Here is a 19,645-nt window from a genome sequence, read left to right on the forward strand (position 1 = left end):
TCATATGTAATCTCCAAGCACCGACCTTGTTTCTATGTAATCTCCAAACACGACCTTGTTTCTATGTAATCTCCAAACACCAACCTTGTTTCTATGTAATCTCCAAACACGACTTTTTCATATGTAATCTCCAAGCACCGACCTTGTTTCTATGTAATCTCCAAGCACCGACTTTATTCATATGTAATCTCCAAGCACCGACCTTGTTTCTATGTAATCTCCAAACACGACCTTGTTTCTATGTAATCTCCAAACACGACCTTGTTTCTATGTAATCTCCAAACACCGACCTTGTTTCTATGTAATCTCCAAACACCGACCTTGTTTCTATGTAATCTCCAAACACCGACCTTGTTTCTATGTAATCTCCAAACACCGACCTTGTTTCTATGTAATCTCCAAACACCGACCTTGTTTCTATGTAATCTCCAAACACCGACCTTGTTTCCTATGTAATCTCCAAACACCGACCTTGTTTCTATGTAATCTCCAAACACCGACCTTGTTTCTATGTAATCTCCAAACACCAACCTTGTTTCTATGTAATCTCCAAACACCGACCTTGTTTCTATGTAATCTCCAAGCACCGACCTTGTTTCTATGTAATCTCCAAACACCGACCTTGTTTCTATGTAATCTCCAAACACCGACCTTGTTTCTATGTAATCTCCAAACACCGACCTTGTTTCTATGTAATCTCCAAACACCGACCTTGTTTCTATGTAATCTCCAAGCACCGACCTTGTTTCTATGTAATCTCCAAGCACCGACCTTGTTTCTATGTAATCTCCAAGCACCGACCTTGTTTCTATGTAATCTCCAAACACCGACCTTGTTTCTATGTAATCTCCAAACACCGACCTTGTTTCTATGTAATCTCCAAGCACCGACCTTGTTTCTATGTAATCTCCAAGCACCGACCTTGTTTCTATGTAATCTCCAAGCACCGACTTTGTCTCTATGTAATCTCCAAGTATCTGTAAACCAACATCATCAGCATTCGTCAGGCTTTGCCAGGGGTTATTGCAATTCTCCAACCATGTCTAACATCTGTTTGATTTAGGAAGAGTGCATCTCTCTCACACAAGACACACTGGTAAAGGTCAACTGAAGGTAATGACGGTCGAGCTTGAGAGAGCAGAGGGAAACAGATAATGCACAATGCACCATAACCAGGGCTGGGGTTCCATTTTAATAATTCAGCCAATTCAGGAAGTGAAATTCACACTTCAATTCCAATTTTGATCAATGCTTCTCTATGAGTTTTTGTTTGTTGATGGGATTAAAATTGATTTAGATCCCAGCCCTGACCATAACCAAATCAACCGTATATCTCCTTGTTCCGTTCAAAGTGATCCTGTCTTAACACAGATGACGAGAGGCTCAGTTTGTGCTATACGGTACCTCAAAACGAGTCTTCAGTACACTTTGAAATGACCTACATAAAATATGCTGAATTTTCTTTGCCACACAAAAAGCTATCTATTATTCATAGGCTGTGCCTCATCTTAAACTGTATGTGTGTGTGTCTGTGTGTGTGTGTGTGTGTGTGTGTGTGTGTAACAAGTGCACAATATCTAGAACAAAAATAAGCCTTGTCCTGTTTTAGGAATGTTTTCCATATCCTTATGATACACCTGCTGTAAATACAATGGCTTCAATGGTTTCAAGTTCCTTGATGTCCACATCACCAACAAACTATCACGGTCCAAGCACACCAAGACAGTTGTGAAGAGGGCACGATAACACCTTTTCCCCTTCAGGAGACTGCAAAGATCCTCATGTGGCAGGACTTGTAACATGGCTCATATAGAGAGGTTTGCTACAATATAATTAGTTGAAGTGATTATTGAATGGCAGTAACTATTGTCGATTGCAATTAAGGCAATGCGGAAATAGAGATATTTAAAACTTGGGCTCTTCAAGTAATTCAAAATAGGCCAATCAAGGTCAGGAGTACAGAAGCCAGAAACCTGGAGATTTTACAATATTTGAAGAGTGAAGCAAACTAATTTTGAGACATCTCTTGAAGACTGTAAATTCAAAATTCTTACTTTTCCTATTTAATAAAATATACTTAATTTTTCCATATATGATGGAAATGTGTGTTCTGTCTTCGAACCCCTCCGATATACACATATACAGTACACACACTGTACTGGTGCCTCTGATATATAGCCAAGTTACAATTACTCTGTACTGGTACCTCTGGTACCTCTCATATATAGCCAAGTTACCATTACACAGTACTGGTACCTCTCATATATAGCCAAGGTATCATTACACTGTACTGGTGGTACCTCTAATATATAGCCAAGTTACCATTACTCTGTACTGGTACCTCTGGTACCTCTCATAAATACCATTACACAGTACTGGTTATAGCCATTACACTGGTGGTACCTCTAATATATAGCCAAGTTACCATTACTTGTACTGGGTACCTCTGATATATAGCCAAGTTATCATTACACTGTACTGTACTGATATATAGCCAAGTTATCATTACACTCTGGTACCTCTGATATATAGCCAAGTTATCATTACACTGTACTGGTACCTCTGGTACCTCTCATAAATAGCCATAAATAGCCATTACTCTGTACTGGTACCTCTCATAAATAGCCAAGTTACCATTACTCTGTACTGGTACCTCTCATAAATAGCCAAGTTACCATTACACTCTGTACTGGTACCTCTCATAAATAGCCAAGTTACATCATTACTGGTACTGGTACCTCTCTGCCAAGATACCATTACTCTGTACTGGTACCTCTCATAAATAGCCAAGTTACCATTACTTTGTTACTCATAAATAGCCAAGTTATCATTACACTGTACTGGTACTTAAATAGCCAAGTTACCATTACACTGTACTGGTAATACTTGTTACCATTACTCATTGTCTATTTATGATTACTTTACTTTAACGTTTACTTGTCTATTGTCTATTGTCTACATTGTTGGGAAGGGTCCATAAGTAAGCATTGCACTGTTAGCCAACACCTGTTGTTTACGAAACATGTGACAAATACAATTTGATTTGACAAACAAACACACAGTTTGGTCATTCCTCTGAGGTGTCCCTCTCAGCGGGTGTTCCTAGCAGGGCTGTGTTCAGCATCACAGGGAAGTGTCTCTCTCTCCCTCCCTTCCTCTCTCTTTCTTCCTCCCTTCCTCTCTCCTTCTCTCTTTCTCTCCTCTCTCTGTCTCTCTCTCTCTCTCTAGGGTGCTCTGCTATCATACATCCCCTGCTCTGCTTGGCTTTGTTCTGCCTGTTGTAAAACACACTGTGATCTGCTGCCTACTTTGATGACAGAGAAAGAGGAGAGGAGAGCGAGAGGAGAGACCGAGAGTAGAAAGAGAAGAGAGAGAGAGAGAGAGAGAGGGGAATGAGGAGAGGTTGTCCTGTCCATGCTGCTGAGGCATAAATGTGTGGCTCTAAGATAAAACGGGTAGCTAGGCCCAGAAGACATCCCTCAGCCTTCACCATCTGGGAAGTATTGTTGTTTTACTGTAGTTAAGGTTCCAAGGTTCCAAGGTTCCAAGGTATTAAAGAAAGACCTGCTTTTGAAATGCTCCCTTCTGAACAATAAACGGCATGCATGACCAGAATGTATGATAGTGTACCATCAGAGAGAGAGAGGGGATGAAATTAAGAGAGTTAGAGAGAGAGAGAGGGGAAGAAGCAAGAGAAAGAACCACATCGAAACAAGCTGAATTCAAACCATGGAGCAATGCCGCCCCCTACCTGTGCTATCTGGGCGCTCTTCTAAATACATAGTGCATCAATTTCATATATCCCTCACTCACAGTATAGCCTAATCAACCCCTAAACTGGCTCTAATTTCTAAGCAAGTGCTATGGATAAATGCTAGGGAAGATGAAAACCCACTGCTGATTGCTTCAGTTTCACACCTGTTACACCTACATCTAGTCTAGTTATTACCAACCCAAGATGGAGCTCTGCAGGGCCATTTATCTGTATTTGTATTGAAACCATGGGTGATCAGATATCATTGGCACGTCATGGATACATTTTGCAGTCGCAACTTTGCGATTGATTTAGCCAATTGTGGTGACGTCATCCCATATCTCCGTTTTTTTTGTTGCTGTGACGCTGTTCCTTTAAATATCTGGTGTCGCCATAGTTACACATTCAGGAAATGGTAAATTTATTGGCAGCATGCCCACTGCTAGGCCTACGACGACGTCTAGAACTGTTTTTACAGTAATTTCGCCGTCTGTAACCGAGGGGAAAACAGTGCACACACAACACAGTAAGCTAGGACATCGATATCTAGCAACCTTGCTGTTCTATTTTGACATCCGAGGGGAAGGAAAACGGTCCAACTGGTTGCTAGCTTGGTGGTTAGCTAGCTACCGCTAACTCTACAATCAGCGGTGAGTAGCTAACGTTAGCCAGCTTGCTAGCGTATATAGCAAACGTTAGCTGGCTTGTCAGCTTTCTTTACAGTCGCCTTTTTCCTCCCAACCTGTCCCACCCAATAATGATTTATTTGGTTGAGCTCAATTCAGTGATCATTGCAATCTGAGTGTTATATACCTGTCTTTTAGCTTTGCTGCAGCCACACAGACGGGGCTAGTTCGCTGTCCAAGGTGCTGAAGTTGATCATATTTGCGTTACAGCCATAAACCAAGGTTAGTGTTGTATGATTTTCATAAAGCCATCAAAATGTAAATATCAGTTGAGTTTGGTGATGTTTGAAAAAATGGTGTTAGATTTGATTAGGATCCACATTAGCCGACGCCAATGGCACAGCTAGTCTTACTAGGGTCTGACACAGCATAAAATACATTAAGACTGTACAATTTACATATATTTAGAAGATTAAGTTACACGTACCTGACAGTACATACACACAACAAGTAGGTCACATGGGGGGGGCGTTGTGCCGTGATATGTCATGTTATATTTGAAACCGGGTTTGCTGTTCACTTTGACTATATGAGAATTTAGTCTCCTCAAATTGTTCAACAGCCACATCATTCATTACCAGATTCAGCTGAGGTCTAGATATTAGGCAATGATTTGTACCAGAAACAATGCTCTTAGTTTTAGAGATGTTCAGGACCAGTTTTTTACTGGCCATCCATTCTAAAAACTGATTGCAACTCTTTATTTAGGGTTTCAGTGACTTCACTAGCTGTGATAGGGTTGAATCATTAACATAAATAGACAGGCTTGCTTTATTTTAATGCCAGTGGCAGGTCATTGGTAAAAATAGAAAGGAGTAGAGGGCCTAGAGAGCTGTCCTACGATACACCCCACTCTACATGTTTGACATTAGAGAAGCTTCCATTAAAGAAAACCCTCTCTCAGTTCTATTAGATAGATACTGTAGCTCTGAATCCACGATATGGCAGAGGTTGGAAGAGCCATAACACATTAGTTTTTTTCAACAAGAGATTATGGTCAATAATATCAAAGGCTGCACTGAAAACACTACAGCCCACACAATCTTCTTATTATCAATTTCTTTCAACCAATCATCAGTCATTTGTGTCAGTGCAGTACATGTTGAGTGCCCTTCTCTATAATTGTGCTGAAAGTGTGTTGTTAATTTGTTTACAGAGAAATAGCATTGTATTTGGTCAAACACCATTTTTTCCCCCAACAGTTTGCTTGGAGCTGGCAGCAAGCTGATAGGTCAGCTGTTAGAACCAGTAAAGGCCACATTTACCACTCCTTGGTAGTGGAATGACTTTGGCTTCCCTCCAGGCCTGAGGACAAAGACTTTCCTCTAGGCTCAGATTAAAGATATGACAGATAGGAGTGGCTATAGAGTCAGCTACCCTTCTCAGTAGCTTTCCATCTAAGTTGTCAATGCCAGGAGGTTTGTCTTTATTGATCAATAACAATCATTTTTCCACCTCTCCCACACTAACTTTACAAAATTCAAACATAAAATATGAATTATTATTTTGCTATGCATGAATATGACGGCTCACTGTTCGTTGTTGGCATTTCCTGCCTACGTTAGCCCACTTTGCCAGTGAAGTAATCATTCAAATAAGTGGCAACATCAACTGGTTTTGTGTTGAATAAGGCAACTGATTTGATGAAGGATGGAAATGGAGTTGAATTTGTCTTTCTGCCCAATAATTTCAGTCAAAGTACTCAAGTGTTTTTCCCATCATTCTTTATATCATTGATCTTGGCTTCTTAATACATGTTTGTTTGTTCTTTTTGTTCAGTTTAGTCTCATCATTTCTCAATTTGCAGTAAGTCAGCCAGTCAGATGTGCAGCCAGACTTATTAGCCACTTCCTGTTGCCCCCATCTCTTTCAACCGTTTTTCAATTCCTCATCAATCCATGGAGCCTTAATAGTTCTAACAGTCAGTTTCTTAACAGGTGTATGTTTGTTAATAAGTGGAAGTAGCAGTTCAATAAATGAATAATGTGCAGTGTCTGGATGCTCCTCATTGATCACATCAGACCAACAATCATTTTTAACATCATCCTTATAAGAGTCTCTTATAGTCACTTCAAGATCTCTTATACTCTATTTTAGGCCCAGCTTCGGAAAACTTTGGCTTTCCTGGATATAGCCACTATATTGTGATCACTGCATCCAATGGGTTCAGCTTAAGAACAAGGCTGTAAAAATGTGATCATTACATGTAGATGATCTTGTTCCTGTAGTGTTTGTAAACACCCTGGTAGGTTGATTAATAACCTGAACCAGATTACAGACACTGGTTACAGTGAGAAGCTTCCTCTTGAGCAGACAGCTTGATGAAAACCAGTCAATATTCAGGTCCCCCAAGAAAGTAGACCTCTCTGTTTACATCACATACACTATCAAGCTTTTCACACATTATTTAGATACTGACTGTTAACACTTGGTGGCCTATAGCAACACACCAAAAGAAAAGGCTTTAGATGAGGCCTGTGAACCTGCAGCCACAACACTTCAATAACACTTGACATAAGAGCTTCTCTGCATTACAGAGAAATGGCTCTGAATGTATGTATATATATATATATATATATATATATATATATATATACATACACAGCAACACCTCCCCATAAATATTTCTGTCTCTTCTATTGTAGTTATATCCTTCTATTGCTACTGCTGTATTATCTAAGTGAGTCTCAGAAATGGTTAATATATTATCTGAGATTTCATGAAGCCTTTTTCAAAAGTGACATACACAGAGTGGACAAAACATTAGGAACACCTGCTCTTTCCATGACGCAGACTGACCAGGTGAATCCAGGTGAAAGATATGATCCCTTATTGATGTCAAATCCACTTCAATCAGTGTAGATGAAGGGGAGGAGACAGGTTAAAGAAGGATATTTAACTCAATATTAGGAATGTGTTATTAGTGTTTTATAAACGTATTATTATTACTATTTAACCCATTCCTGGGTAGTATATCAAAGTTAGACATTATATGGAAAAGTACAAAGAAAGAAAGTGTGTGTGTGTGTGTGTGTGTGTGTGTGTGTGTGTGTGTGTGTGTGTGTGTGTCCTCCTGTGTGTGTGTATACAAGAACTCCTCAGTAACAGTAACAGTGACTACTACCACATAAGATAAGGGAAACAAAGTGTGTGTGTGTGTGTGTGCGCTGGGGAATTGAAGCTACGAACCCATATGCCCTCTCATCCCCTCAAGGCTTTTGGGAGGGTGGGCAATGAGCCTGTCATAGCAGATGTAAGCATGATTCTCCTGCTCAATCATCACATGATATGTCCTGATTTATCTGGAATTCAATTATTATTATTATTATTTTTTTTTTTTTTTACATTTATCCAAATAGAAACAGATCTGGTTCTTCCTTAGAATCATCTTAGAACTTCAGTTCTTCCTTAGAACTTTCGTAGGAGCATCGTTAAATCTCATAAATTGTTTCCCAAATCCATCGTTATTAACGTTGCACTTGACAACGGTGGTAATCTAGCGCCACCCTCAGACCACCTCCAGAACAGTTAACTTGACAGGGGTGGTAATCTAGCGCCACCCTCAGACCACCTCCAGAACAGTTAACTTGCGTCGTCAGATGCGTCGTCAGATGCTTTTAAACCACAGGAGATCTCCGTTAAATATAAAATCACTTGGGTTTTATCCATCTCTCTGTGACCGCCAAATAACTTCAGAACAAAGTTGACTACAAATAAAAAGTTGTCTTTGCGGTTGATACAAACATGCAACGTAAAAAAAAAATATATGCTTCAAATGAGATGACTGCATTAAAATAGTAAGCTGAAGCCTAGGCTATAGGCCTATTTCAAACATATTTAAATAGCCTACATTTCATGTTCAACCTACTCAGTTATATTTTGCTACTTGTAGGCTACTGTCTGTAATTTGTCTCTATATATGACATGATGTGTAGCCTAACATGTGTACAATGATTTGCCAAATCTGTGATTTTGTGGATTTTTATAGGGAAAAGCATTTAGAATAAGACCCCTCAATATTTGCAGCCGTAGGTGGTAAATACAATAATCCAACAGTATTGGGACAGTGACACAACAGTATTGGGACAATGACACAACAGTATTGGGACAATGACACAACAGTATTGGGACAATGACACAACAGTATTGGGACAGTGACACAACAGTATTGGGACAGTGACACAACAGTATTGGGACAATGACACAACAATATTGGGACAGTGACACAACAGTATTGGGACAGTGACACAACAGTATTGGGACAGTGACACAACAGTATTGGGACAGAGTCTCAACAGTTTCGGGACAATGACACATTTTGTGTTGTTTTGTTTCTGTAGTCCAGCATTTTGAATTTGAAATGGTACTATGAGGTTAACGTGCAGACTGTCAGCTTTTAATTTGAGGGTATTTCCATCCATGTCGGGCGAAATGTTTAGAAATTACAACACTCTTTGTACATAGTCCCCCCCGTTTTTTGAGGACAAAAAAGTATTGGGAGAAATTCACTCATGCGGATTGAAGTAGTGAAAAGTATTTGGTCCCATATTTCTAGCATGCAATGGGTACATCAAGCTTGAGCAAACTTGTTGGATGCATTTGCTGTTTGTTGTGGTTGTGTTTCAGATTAGTTTGTGCACAATAGTAATGAATGGTGAATTATTTATTGTATCGTTTTGGAGTCACTGTTACTGTAAATAAGAATAGAATATGTTTCTAAAAACTTCTACATTAATGTGGATGCTACCATGATTACAGATCATCCCTAAACATTGTGAACGATGATGAGTGAGAAAGTTACAGACACACAAATATCATACCCCCCAAAAATGCTAACCTCCCGTGTCCCAAACAAAATCCTGGGGTGTAGGAACCACTAGGAACCAAACGGAGCCAAACATGGAGGGACCTACGTACCTTGAATTCATCCAATAGATACTCTCACTTTCGTTGCAAAACATTTTCATTACAGTGTTCGACTAATGAATACACCCATGATTTCCCTGTTTTTATAGCTTGTCCTCCTCATCACATCCCAGATTTATATTGTAGCAAATTCAGGGAGGCCAGGTCCAGTGACAGTCGACCACCTTAGCCGTTACGCCAAGAGATCCACACGTGTTGGATTAAGGTCTCTGCAGTATGTTGCTTGATTCTGCTGCTGACTCCTTTCTCAACAGGAGTATTAAGATGAGTGTCAACACTGTTCCCTGTACTGATCACATCCCTAATCTTTCAACAGGAGTAGCTAATAATATGAGCGTAAACACCGTGCCCTGTACCGTGAAGCCTACTGTCACCTTGCAGATTGGAGATGCTGAGACTGATTCATCTCGTCCCGGTGTCTATGTCATAGACGTTACACTTCCTATAGGACAGACTGTCAACGTGAGTCAATAAAACCTGACAGTCATTTGACTATTTAAAAAAAAAAAAAATTATACACTGTGTTTTCCTCCACACACTTGGTCAAATGACAGGTAGGCTATGTGAAGTAGGCTATTTTTCTTTCAAACTGAGTCACTTCCAAATCTTCTCTGAAGCTCAAAGTGGCTTCCTTCGAGGCCGGGCTTTTCTACAACTTTCAAGCTAGACATCATTGCAACTCAACCATTGTCCACATGCTGTAACATAGTAACATACAGGACCAGTACAGAGTTTGGACACACCTACTTATTCCAGGGTTTTTCCATATTTTTACTTTTTTCTACATAAAACTATGACATGAAAACTATGAAATAACACATAGGGAATCATGTAGTAGCCAAAAAAAAGTGTGAAACAAATCTAAATATATTTTATATCTGAGATTCTTCAAAGTAGCCACCCTTTGCCTTGATTACAACTTTGCACACTCTTTGCATTCTCTCAACCAGCTTTATGAGGTAGTCACCTGGAATGCATTTCAATTAACAGGAGTGCCTTGTTAAAAGTACATTTGTGGAATTTATTTCCTTAAAATGTTTGAGCCAATCAGTTGTGTTGTGTCAAGATAGGGCTATCATCTGTATACCACCCCTATTTGGTAAAATACCAAGTCCATATTATGGCAAGAACAGCTCCAAATAAGCAAAGAGAAACAACATCCCATCATTACTTTAATACAATAATAATGGTCAGTCAATCTAGAGAATTTCAAGAACTTTGAAAGTTTCTTCAAGTGCAGTCGCAAAAACCATCAAGCGCTATGATGAAACTGGCTCTCATGAGGACCGCCACAGGAAAGGAAGACCCAGATTTACCTCTGCTGCAGAGGATAAGTTCATTAGAGTTACCAGCCTCAGAAAAATTTGCCCAAATAAATGCTTCACAGAGTTCGGGTAACGCATCTCAACATCAACTGTTCAGAGGAGACTGTGTGAATCAGGCCTACATGGTTGAATTGCTGAAAAGAAACCACTACTAAAGGACCCCAATAATAAGAAGAGACTTGCTTGGGCCAAGAAACACGAGCAATGGACATTAGACTGGTGGAGATCTGTTCTTTGGTCTGATGAGTCCAAATTTGACATGTATTGAAAATTCAAGGCACACTTAACCAGCGTGGCTAACACAGCATTCTGCAGCGATACGCCATCCCATCTGGTTTGGGCTTAGTGGGACTATCATTTGTTTTTCAACAGGACAATGACCCAACACACCTCCAGGCTGTGTAAGGGCTATTTGACCAAGAAGGAGAGTGATGGAGTGCTGCATCAGATGACCTGGCCTCCACAATCATCCGACCTCAACCCAATTGACATGTTTTGGGATAAGTATGACCGCAGAGTGAAGGAAAAGCAGCCAACAAGTGCTCAGCATATGTGGGAACTCCTCCAAGACTGTTGGAAAATCATTCCAGGTGAACCTGGTTGAGAGAATACCAAGAGTGTGCAAAGCTGTCATCAAGGCAAAGGGTGACTGATTCCATATGTGTTATTTCATAGTTGTGATGTCTTCAATATTATTCTACAATGTAGAAAATAGTAAAACATTAAGAAAAACCTTGGAATGAGTAGGTGTGTCAAACGTTTTTTTTTTCTGGTACTGCATATATAATCTGTGTCTTATTCACTCCTAGATCCAGGAGATCTCCTTTAAGAACTACTACACAGCATACGTGTCTGTGCGTCTACTGAGGAGAGATGGGGAGGGGGCTGCTAAATGGGCCACATGTCTGAGGAACCACTGTCTGATGCCCAGCCCACATACTGAAGAGGGTTCACAAGACTACTGCTCTGTCTACCGTCAACAGGTTAGGAGAGAGAGAGATGGGGTGAGGGAGGGAGAGAGAGGGTGATAGGGGGTGAGGGAGGGAGGGAGAGAGAGGGTGGGAGGGAGAGAGAGGGGGAGGGAGGGAGAGAGAGGGTGAGGACGGAGAGAGAGGGTGAGGACCGAGAGAGAGGGTGATAGGGGGTGGGAGGGTAGTTTAATTATAAAAGTTGGTAAAGGTCATATAATATGGAAAGAGGAAGGGTGAAGAACTATAGCAGAACAGGTCAAGACAATAGGAGGTTCTGATTCTGATGAAGACTTTATTTGTACTGTACATCAGGCTAAAATATTCATCACCAAATGCTCCTGAGCCATTTCATATGGAATCTTAAGAAACCTTGATGTGATGTGAGTAACACAAAGCCAATGCATTCACATTCTGTAAATGTATCTTGCTTTTTAAAATAAAGCATCACAGCTCAGGTTTGCTTAGTTTTTGGTAAGCTGATCTTGGAGGTAAACCAAATTTATAGTTTGGCTTAATTCAAGTAGCAATGAAGCTCATTTACTTAATTTGTGGAAGTCGTATTTCCTGATTGGTTCAGTATGTGTGTAATGGTTGTTAGATGCTGATTGAACCAGACAATGTGACTTCAGTGAGACTGATCCTACGACAGCCGTCATCAGCCTGGCTGAATTTCAGCGTGGAGGACATCAAAATACACCCCTGTTTAAACGAGGTAAGTCACTTAAAAATGTATAGAGCGGTTGTACTGTATGATCAAATAGAAAGAAACCACAGTCAGTGTGCCTCTGATCACCAGGCCTGCAGTATAACTGGATAAGGTTGGGTGTGTTTACCTGAGTAGTGGAGTTGAGAAACACTGCCAATTAAGATATTTCCACGATTTTAAAGTGCATTCATTCACTCTTCTTCCAGGATTCAGAGTGGGACATTCCTGATTGGTTGTCAGACCTCACACAGGTGGACCAACTGTGTGATTTACAGGTAAGGCTCTTATCAACCAGTTGGTTCTCTTCAGTAGAACTATCAGCCCTTATAGACTGTATTCCAGTGTTCAGTATTATTTCCCCCTTAGGGATCCCTCGTAGTCCAGTATCATTTGCCCCTTAGGTATCCCTCGTAGTCCAGTATCATTTCCCCCTTAGGGATCCCTCGTAGTCCAGTATCATTTCCCCCTTAGGGATCCCTCGTAGTCCAGTATAATTTCCCCCTTAGGGATCCCTCGTAGTCCAGTATCATTTCCCCCTTAGGGATCCCTCGTAGTCCAGTATCATTTGCCCCTTAGGTATCCCTCGTAGTCCAGTATCATTTCCCCCTTAGGGATCCCTCGTAGTCCAGTATCATTTCCCCCTTAGGGATCCCTCGTAGTCCAGTATCATTTGCCCCTTAGGGATCCCTCGTAGTCCAGTATCATTTCCCCCTTAGGGATCCCTCGTAGTCCAGTATCATTTCCCCCTTAGGGATCCCTCGTAGTCCAGTATCATTTCCCCCTTAGGGATCCCTCGTAGTCCAGTATCATTTCCCCCTTAGGGATCCCTCGTAGTCCAGTATCATTTCCCCCTTAGGGATCCCTCCAGGTCATCTATAAGTCTTTGCTAGGTAAAGCCCCACCTTATCTCAGCTCACTGGTCACCATAGCAGCACCCACCTGTAGCACGCGCTCCAGCAGGTAGATTTCACTGGTCACCCCAAAGTCAATTCCTCCTTTGGCCACCTTTCCTTCCAGTTCTCTGCTGCCTGGATGACTGGAGCGAATTGCAAAAATCACTGAAGCCGGAGACGTATATCTCACTAACTTTAAGCGTTAGCTTTCAGAGCATCTCATAGATCACTGCACCTGTACATAGCCCATCTGTAAATAGCCCATCCAACTACCTCATCCCCACACTGTTATTTTTTTTGCTCCTTTGCACCCCAGCATCTCCACTTGCACATGAATCTTCTGCACATCTGTCACTCCAGTGTTTAATTGCTAATTTGTAATTATTTTGCCACTATGGCCTATTTATTGCCTTACCTCCCTAATATTACTACATTTGCGCATACTGTATATATACTTTTCTATTGTGTTAATGACTGCACATTCGTTTATGTGTAACTCTGTGTTGTTGTTTTTGTTGCACTGCTTTGCTTTATCTTGGCCAGGTCGCAGTTGTAAATGAGAACTTGTTCTCAACTGGCCTACCTGTTTAAAGAAAGGTGAAATCAATAAATTGCGTCTCAGTGTAGGCAGCAGCCTCCTCTGAGTTAGTGATTGCCATAGTCTCTGCTCCTGGAGCTTCTCTTGGAGTCAACGGGCTGAGAATATCAAGTCTGAAGTTCCTCTGCCGGGTTGAAATCCACTGTTCTTTGGGATAGGAGTCTGTTTATCCTGCGGTGGCAAGAAGGGGAACGCGCTGTAGTTGCCACAGTCCAACCTGTCCCCTTTCTTGAAGATGGTGACGATGATGTCATCTTTCAGTTCACTGGGAAGATCTTCATGACTTCATCATTCCAAATCCTGACCATAAGGGAGTGCAGGGGCTCTATTAGGCATTGTCCTCCACACACAAAAACTGTCTTCTTCTGGGAGAAGTTCTCTGTCTTACTGGTCAAAGACCTTTTATAAAACACATAAAAGAGAATATGGAAACACAGTATTTATTATGTTGTTGTGACTCTAGGGTCATCCAGATCCTCAGACGAACACGGATAGCCATCTTCCTGGTCAATTACCTTTAGAAAAACACTAACCCTTTATACAACATGGCTACATAAAAGAGAAGATAATATCCGTTACAAATATTTTTATTTTGTTGTATCTCTAGGGTCTTCCAGATCCTCAGACGAACACGGATAGCCATCTTCCTGGTCAATTACCTTTAGAAAAACACTAACCCCTTTATACAACATGGCTACATAAAAGTTACAATATTTTTGTTTTGTTGTATCTCTAGGGTCTTCCAGATCCTCAGACGGTATCTTGCAGTATTCAGCAGATGTGGGCGTTAACAGAGGTCATGCAGACCAACCAGACCACTGCTTCCATAGGCCGCTTCGATGTAAGACGTGTTCCTATTGTTTATTTACACATGGAGTCAAACGTACACATCACTTTTCCTGAGGTTGTGGGAGAGAAAGATCTAGAAAGTAAAGAAGGACCTGTAATGCTTCACCACTTTTTTTTTATTGGTTAAACAATGTTTCAATCCAAACATCTCTGCGTTAGTATCCTGGACCCAAGTCTTTGTCCGTTGGTATGGATTCCATTTTGTTTTCAGCTCGTTTACGGTCGACTCCTTTAATTTTCATTCTTCTTCTGTGTTTCTGGGCAGGTTGATGGCTGCTACGATATCAACTTGTTGTCCTTCACTTAACAAGAAATTGACTGGAGGTTAATTTTACATGGTGTTGATAAAATGTGAAGATCACCATTGTTATCTCTCCCAAAGTGTATTTGATTCATTTTCCGACGATGTTATATTTAAGTTTTCTGAAAAGTATGTTTATTTATTTGTGAAACACTGTCAACTTTTTTTTTTTTTTTTTTTTTTACCACCTAGGCCACCTTTGCCACTCATGATTGTAACTTTGTTTATTATATAAGTCCAATAGAAGTGAGATGCATGGTGGCCTTCAGCCAGATGAGGACAGTAGTGCTTCTTGAATGAGACCAAGGAGCCACTGTTAACTAACTATCTGAGATGTGGATATATCATACTGGCTGGGGTTCTGCAGTTCTCTTTTTTTTAAATATATTTTTAATTTTTTTAAGTGACCTTTTTATTTAACTAGGCAAGTCAGTTATTCTTATTTACAATGACGGCCAAACCCTAACCGGGATGACACTGGGACTCCCGATCACGGCCGGTTGTGATACAGCCAGGAATCTAACCAGGGTCTGTAGTGACGCCTCTAGCACTGAGATACAGTCCCTTAGACCACTGCGCCACTCTGGAGGATAGGATATAGCATGCTGGCTGGGGTTCTGTCTACAATTCTCTTATTGTAAGTTATTCATGAATAATTATGCATGTCCAATTTCCCTTCAATGGAAACAATTTACATCAACGTTTGTACTGATGAAAGAAGTGAAGGAATCGTTATGCTATGTATTAGTGGCTTTATAAGATGACATCATACATGCTCATATAGCAAGTCATTCATTCAACACATAGGCTCTGTTATTATATCCCAATAATATTCCTGGATCCTGCAAGCAACCAACTGTTAGAGCGTTAGGTCGGTCTTTTACGGAACTAATTAAATAAATGTCAATTCCAAAAAGCAAAGTTCAAAAGATTCTCTTGTTTTGCTCCAATCGGAATCGCCCCCCAGGGGGTAAGAGAGAGATTGACTCAGAGGGGATTTACACCAGAAATGGCCACCTATCCTCGACATAGTGCACTACTTTTGATCTGAGCCTTATGGGTTCTGGTCCAATGAAGTGCACTATGTAGGGTAATATAGTGCCATTTGGGACACATACGTAGACTGATGTAGGGCTTGACTTTTCTCTCTAATAGACTGCAGTACGAATCTCTCTCCCAACTCCTGGTAATATATCAAGTAGAAAGCTCTATCCTCCCCTCTGTTTTTGTGTTTTTTCGACTGATGACCTTTAGAGTAAGTAGAAATCTCTTGAAGACACCCCATACAGTGCACCTCTTTCAACCAGGGCCTTTATCTTTCCAGGGTGTTTCAGTGGCAGTATCTGTGACATTTTGGAGGTTCTAATATTGGAGGTCTGTGTTCTGCAGTCTCTCTGTCCTGGATATAAAATATTGGAGGTCCCTGTTCTGCAGTCTGTCTGTCCTGGATGTACAGATTCCTTTCGAAGATACGCTACCTTACCAAAAAATATGTGGACACTATGCTCGTCGAACATCTCATTCCAAAATCATGGGCATTAATATGGAGTTGGTCCATCCTTTGCTGCTACAACAGCCTCCACTATTCTGGTAAGGCTTTCCACTAGGTGTTGGAACATTGCTGCGGGGACTTGCTTCCATTCAGCCACGAGTATTAGTGTCGGGCGATTAGGCATGGCTCGCAGTCGGTGTTCCAATTTATCCCAAAGTTGTTTTATGGGGTTGAGGTCAGAACTCTGCGCATGCCAGTCAAGTTATTCCACACAAACTCGACAAAAAATGTCTGTATGGACCTTGCTGTCATGCTGAAACAGAAAATCTGAATCTGCAAATAAAATCATAAAAATACTACAATGTGATTTTCTGGATTTTTTCCCCTAATTTTGTCTGTCATAGTTGAAGTGTACCTATGATGAAAATTACAGGCCTCTCTCATCTTTTTAAGTGGGAGAACTTGCACAATTGGTGGCTGACTAAATACTTTTTTGTCCCACTGTATATAATAATCTGTCGTTCTGCCCCTGAACAAGGCAGTTTAACCCACTGTTTCCCGTTAGGCCGTCATTGTAAATAACAATTAGTTCTTGTCTGACTCGCCTAGTTAAATAATACTTGTGCTTTTTGGATAGCATTAAAATGTGATGAGCCTTTCTCCCTGTGGATTAAGTGGCTGACACAGACAGGCTCCTCCTCTCCTCACGCTGTCACATAGAGTAATGAATCATCCAATCCGTGTCCCAAATGACACCGTGTTTCCCTTTGTAGTGCACTGCTTTTGACCATGTTCTATAGGTGCAATGCAGGTTACAGTCAAAGTAATATTTCATGCATTTTTTTTTTCTTCCAGTAGGTGAAACAAGAAAGGTTGAATGGATCTATATTACACTGAGAGAGGCTACAGTATTACACAGAGAGGCTAGGGTATTACACTGAGAGAGGCTACAGTATTACACAGAGAGAGGCTACAGTATTACACTGAGAGGCTACAGTATTACACAGAGAGAGGCTACAGTATTACACTGAGAGAGGCTACAGTATTACACAGAGAGAGGCTACAGTATTACACAGAGAGGCTACAGTATTACACTGAGAGAGGCTACAGTATTACATAGAGAGAGGCTACAGTATTACACAGAGAGAGGCTACAGTATTACACAGAGAGGCTACAGTATTACACTGAGAGAGGCTACAGTATTACACAGAGAGAGGCTACAGTATTACACAGAGTGAGGCTACAGTATTACACTGAGAGAGGCTACAGTATTACACTGAGAGAGACTACAGTATTACACTGAGAGGCTACAGTATTACACAGAGAGAGGCTACAGTATTACACAGAGAGAGGCTACAGTATTACACTGAGAGAGGCTACAGTATTACACTGAGAGAGGCTACAGTATTACACTGAGAGAGACTACAGTATTACACAGAGAGAGACTACAGTATTACACAGAGAGGCTACAGTATTACACTGAGAGAGGCTACAGTATTACACTGAGAGAGGCTATGGTATTACACTGAGAGAGGCTACAGTATTACACTGAGAGAGGCTACAGTATTACACAGGCAGTATTACACAGAGAGGCTACAGCATTACACAGAGAGAGGCTACAGTATTACACTGAGAGAGGCTACAGTATTACACTGAGAGAGGCTACAGCATTACACAGAGAGAGGCTACGGTATTACACAGAGAGAGGCTACAGTATTACACAGAGAGAGGCTACGGTATTACACAGAGGCTACAGTATTACACTGAGAGAGGCTACAGTATTACACTGAGAGAGGCTACAGTATTACACAGAGAGAGGCTACAGCATTACACAGAGAGAGGCTACAGCATTACACAGAGAGAGGCTACGGTATTACACTGAGAGAGGCTACGGTATTACACTGAGAGAGGCTACAGTATTACACTGAGAGGCTACAGTATTACACTGAGAGGCTACAGTATTACACTGAGAGAGGCTACAGTATTACACTGAGAGAGGCTACAGTATTACACAGAGAGAGGCTACAGTATTACACTGAGAGAGGCTACGGTATTACACAGAGGCTACAGTATTACACAGAGAGAGGCTACGGTATTACACTGAGAGAGGCTACAGTATTACACAGAGAGAGGCTACAGTATTACACTGAGAGAGGCTACAGTATTACACTGAGAGGCTACAGTATTACACAGAGAGAGGCTACAGTATTACACTGAGAGGCTACGGTATTACACTGAGAGAGGCTACAGTATTACACTGAGAGAGGCTACAGTATTACACTGAGAGAGGCTACAGTATTACACAGAGAGAGGCTACGGTATTACACTGAGAGAGGCTACAGTATTACACTGAGAGAGGCTACAGTATTACACAGAGAGGCTACAGTATTACACAGAGAGAGGCTACAGTATTACACTGAGAGAGACTACAGTATTACACTGAGAGAGGCTACAGTATTACACTGAGAGAGGCTACAGTATTACACTGAGAGAGGCTACAGTATTACACAGAGAGGCTACAGTATTACACTGAGAGAGGCTACAGTATTACACTGAGAGAGGCTACAGTATTACACTGAGAGAGGCTACAGTATTACACTGAGAGAGGCTACAGTATTACACAGAGAGAGGCTACGGTATTACACAGAGAGAGGCTACGGTATTACACTGAGAGAGGCTACAGTATTACACAGAGAGAGGCTACGGTATTACACAGAGAGAGGCTACAGTATTACACTGAGAGAGGCTACAGTATTACACAGAGAGAGGCTACGGTATTACACAGAGAGAGGCTACGGTATTACACAGAGAGAGGCTACAGTATTACACTGAGAGAGGCTACAGTATTACACAGAGAGAGGCTACAGTATTACACAGAGAGAGGCTACGGTATTACACTGAGAGAGGCTACAGTATTACACAGAGAGAGGCTACAGCATTACACAGAGAGAGGCTACGGTATTACACAGAGAGAGGCTACAGTATTACACAGAGAGAGGCTACAGTATTACACAGAGAGGCTACAGTATTACACAGAGAGAGGCTACGGTATTACACAGAGAGAGGCTACAGTATTACACTGAGAGAGGCTACGGTATTACACAGAGAGAGGCTACGGTATTACACAGAGAGAGGCTACAGTAT

At 41.2% G+C, this 19,645-nt stretch overlaps 1 protein-coding gene across 3 annotated transcripts; it reads left to right on the top strand.

Annotated features, from left to right (window-relative positions):
• Positions 1-4,152: 4,152 nt before the first annotated feature.
• On the top strand, positions 4,153-15,183 carry LOC112255084 (nicolin-1). 3 transcript variants are annotated; one of them, XM_024428143.2, is made up of 8 exons: positions 4,153-4,280; positions 4,579-4,662; positions 9,683-9,828; positions 11,501-11,674; positions 12,261-12,374; positions 12,575-12,643; positions 14,596-14,700; positions 14,974-15,183. In XM_024428143.2, the coding sequence occupies exons 3-8, from the start codon at positions 9,697-9,699 to the stop codon at positions 15,013-15,015; spliced, it is 636 nt and encodes a 211-aa protein (XP_024283911.2). In that variant the 5' UTR covers positions 4,153-4,280; positions 4,579-4,662; positions 9,683-9,696; the 3' UTR covers positions 15,016-15,183. The 3 variants fall into 3 exon arrangements, with proteins under 3 accessions (XP_024283911.2, XP_024283910.2, XP_024283912.2); XM_024428142.2 differs by lacking the exon at positions 4,153-4,280 and adding an exon at positions 4,316-4,404; XM_024428144.2 differs by lacking the exons at positions 4,153-4,280; positions 14,596-14,700; positions 14,974-15,183 and adding exons at positions 4,316-4,404; positions 14,467-14,550.
• The last annotated feature ends 4,462 nt before the right edge of the window (positions 15,184-19,645 follow it).

Source organism: Oncorhynchus tshawytscha, linkage group LG07, assembly GCF_018296145.1.
Source record: "Oncorhynchus tshawytscha isolate Ot180627B linkage group LG07, Otsh_v2.0, whole genome shotgun sequence".
Lineage (NCBI taxonomy): Eukaryota > Metazoa > Chordata > Actinopteri > Salmoniformes > Salmonidae > Oncorhynchus > Oncorhynchus tshawytscha.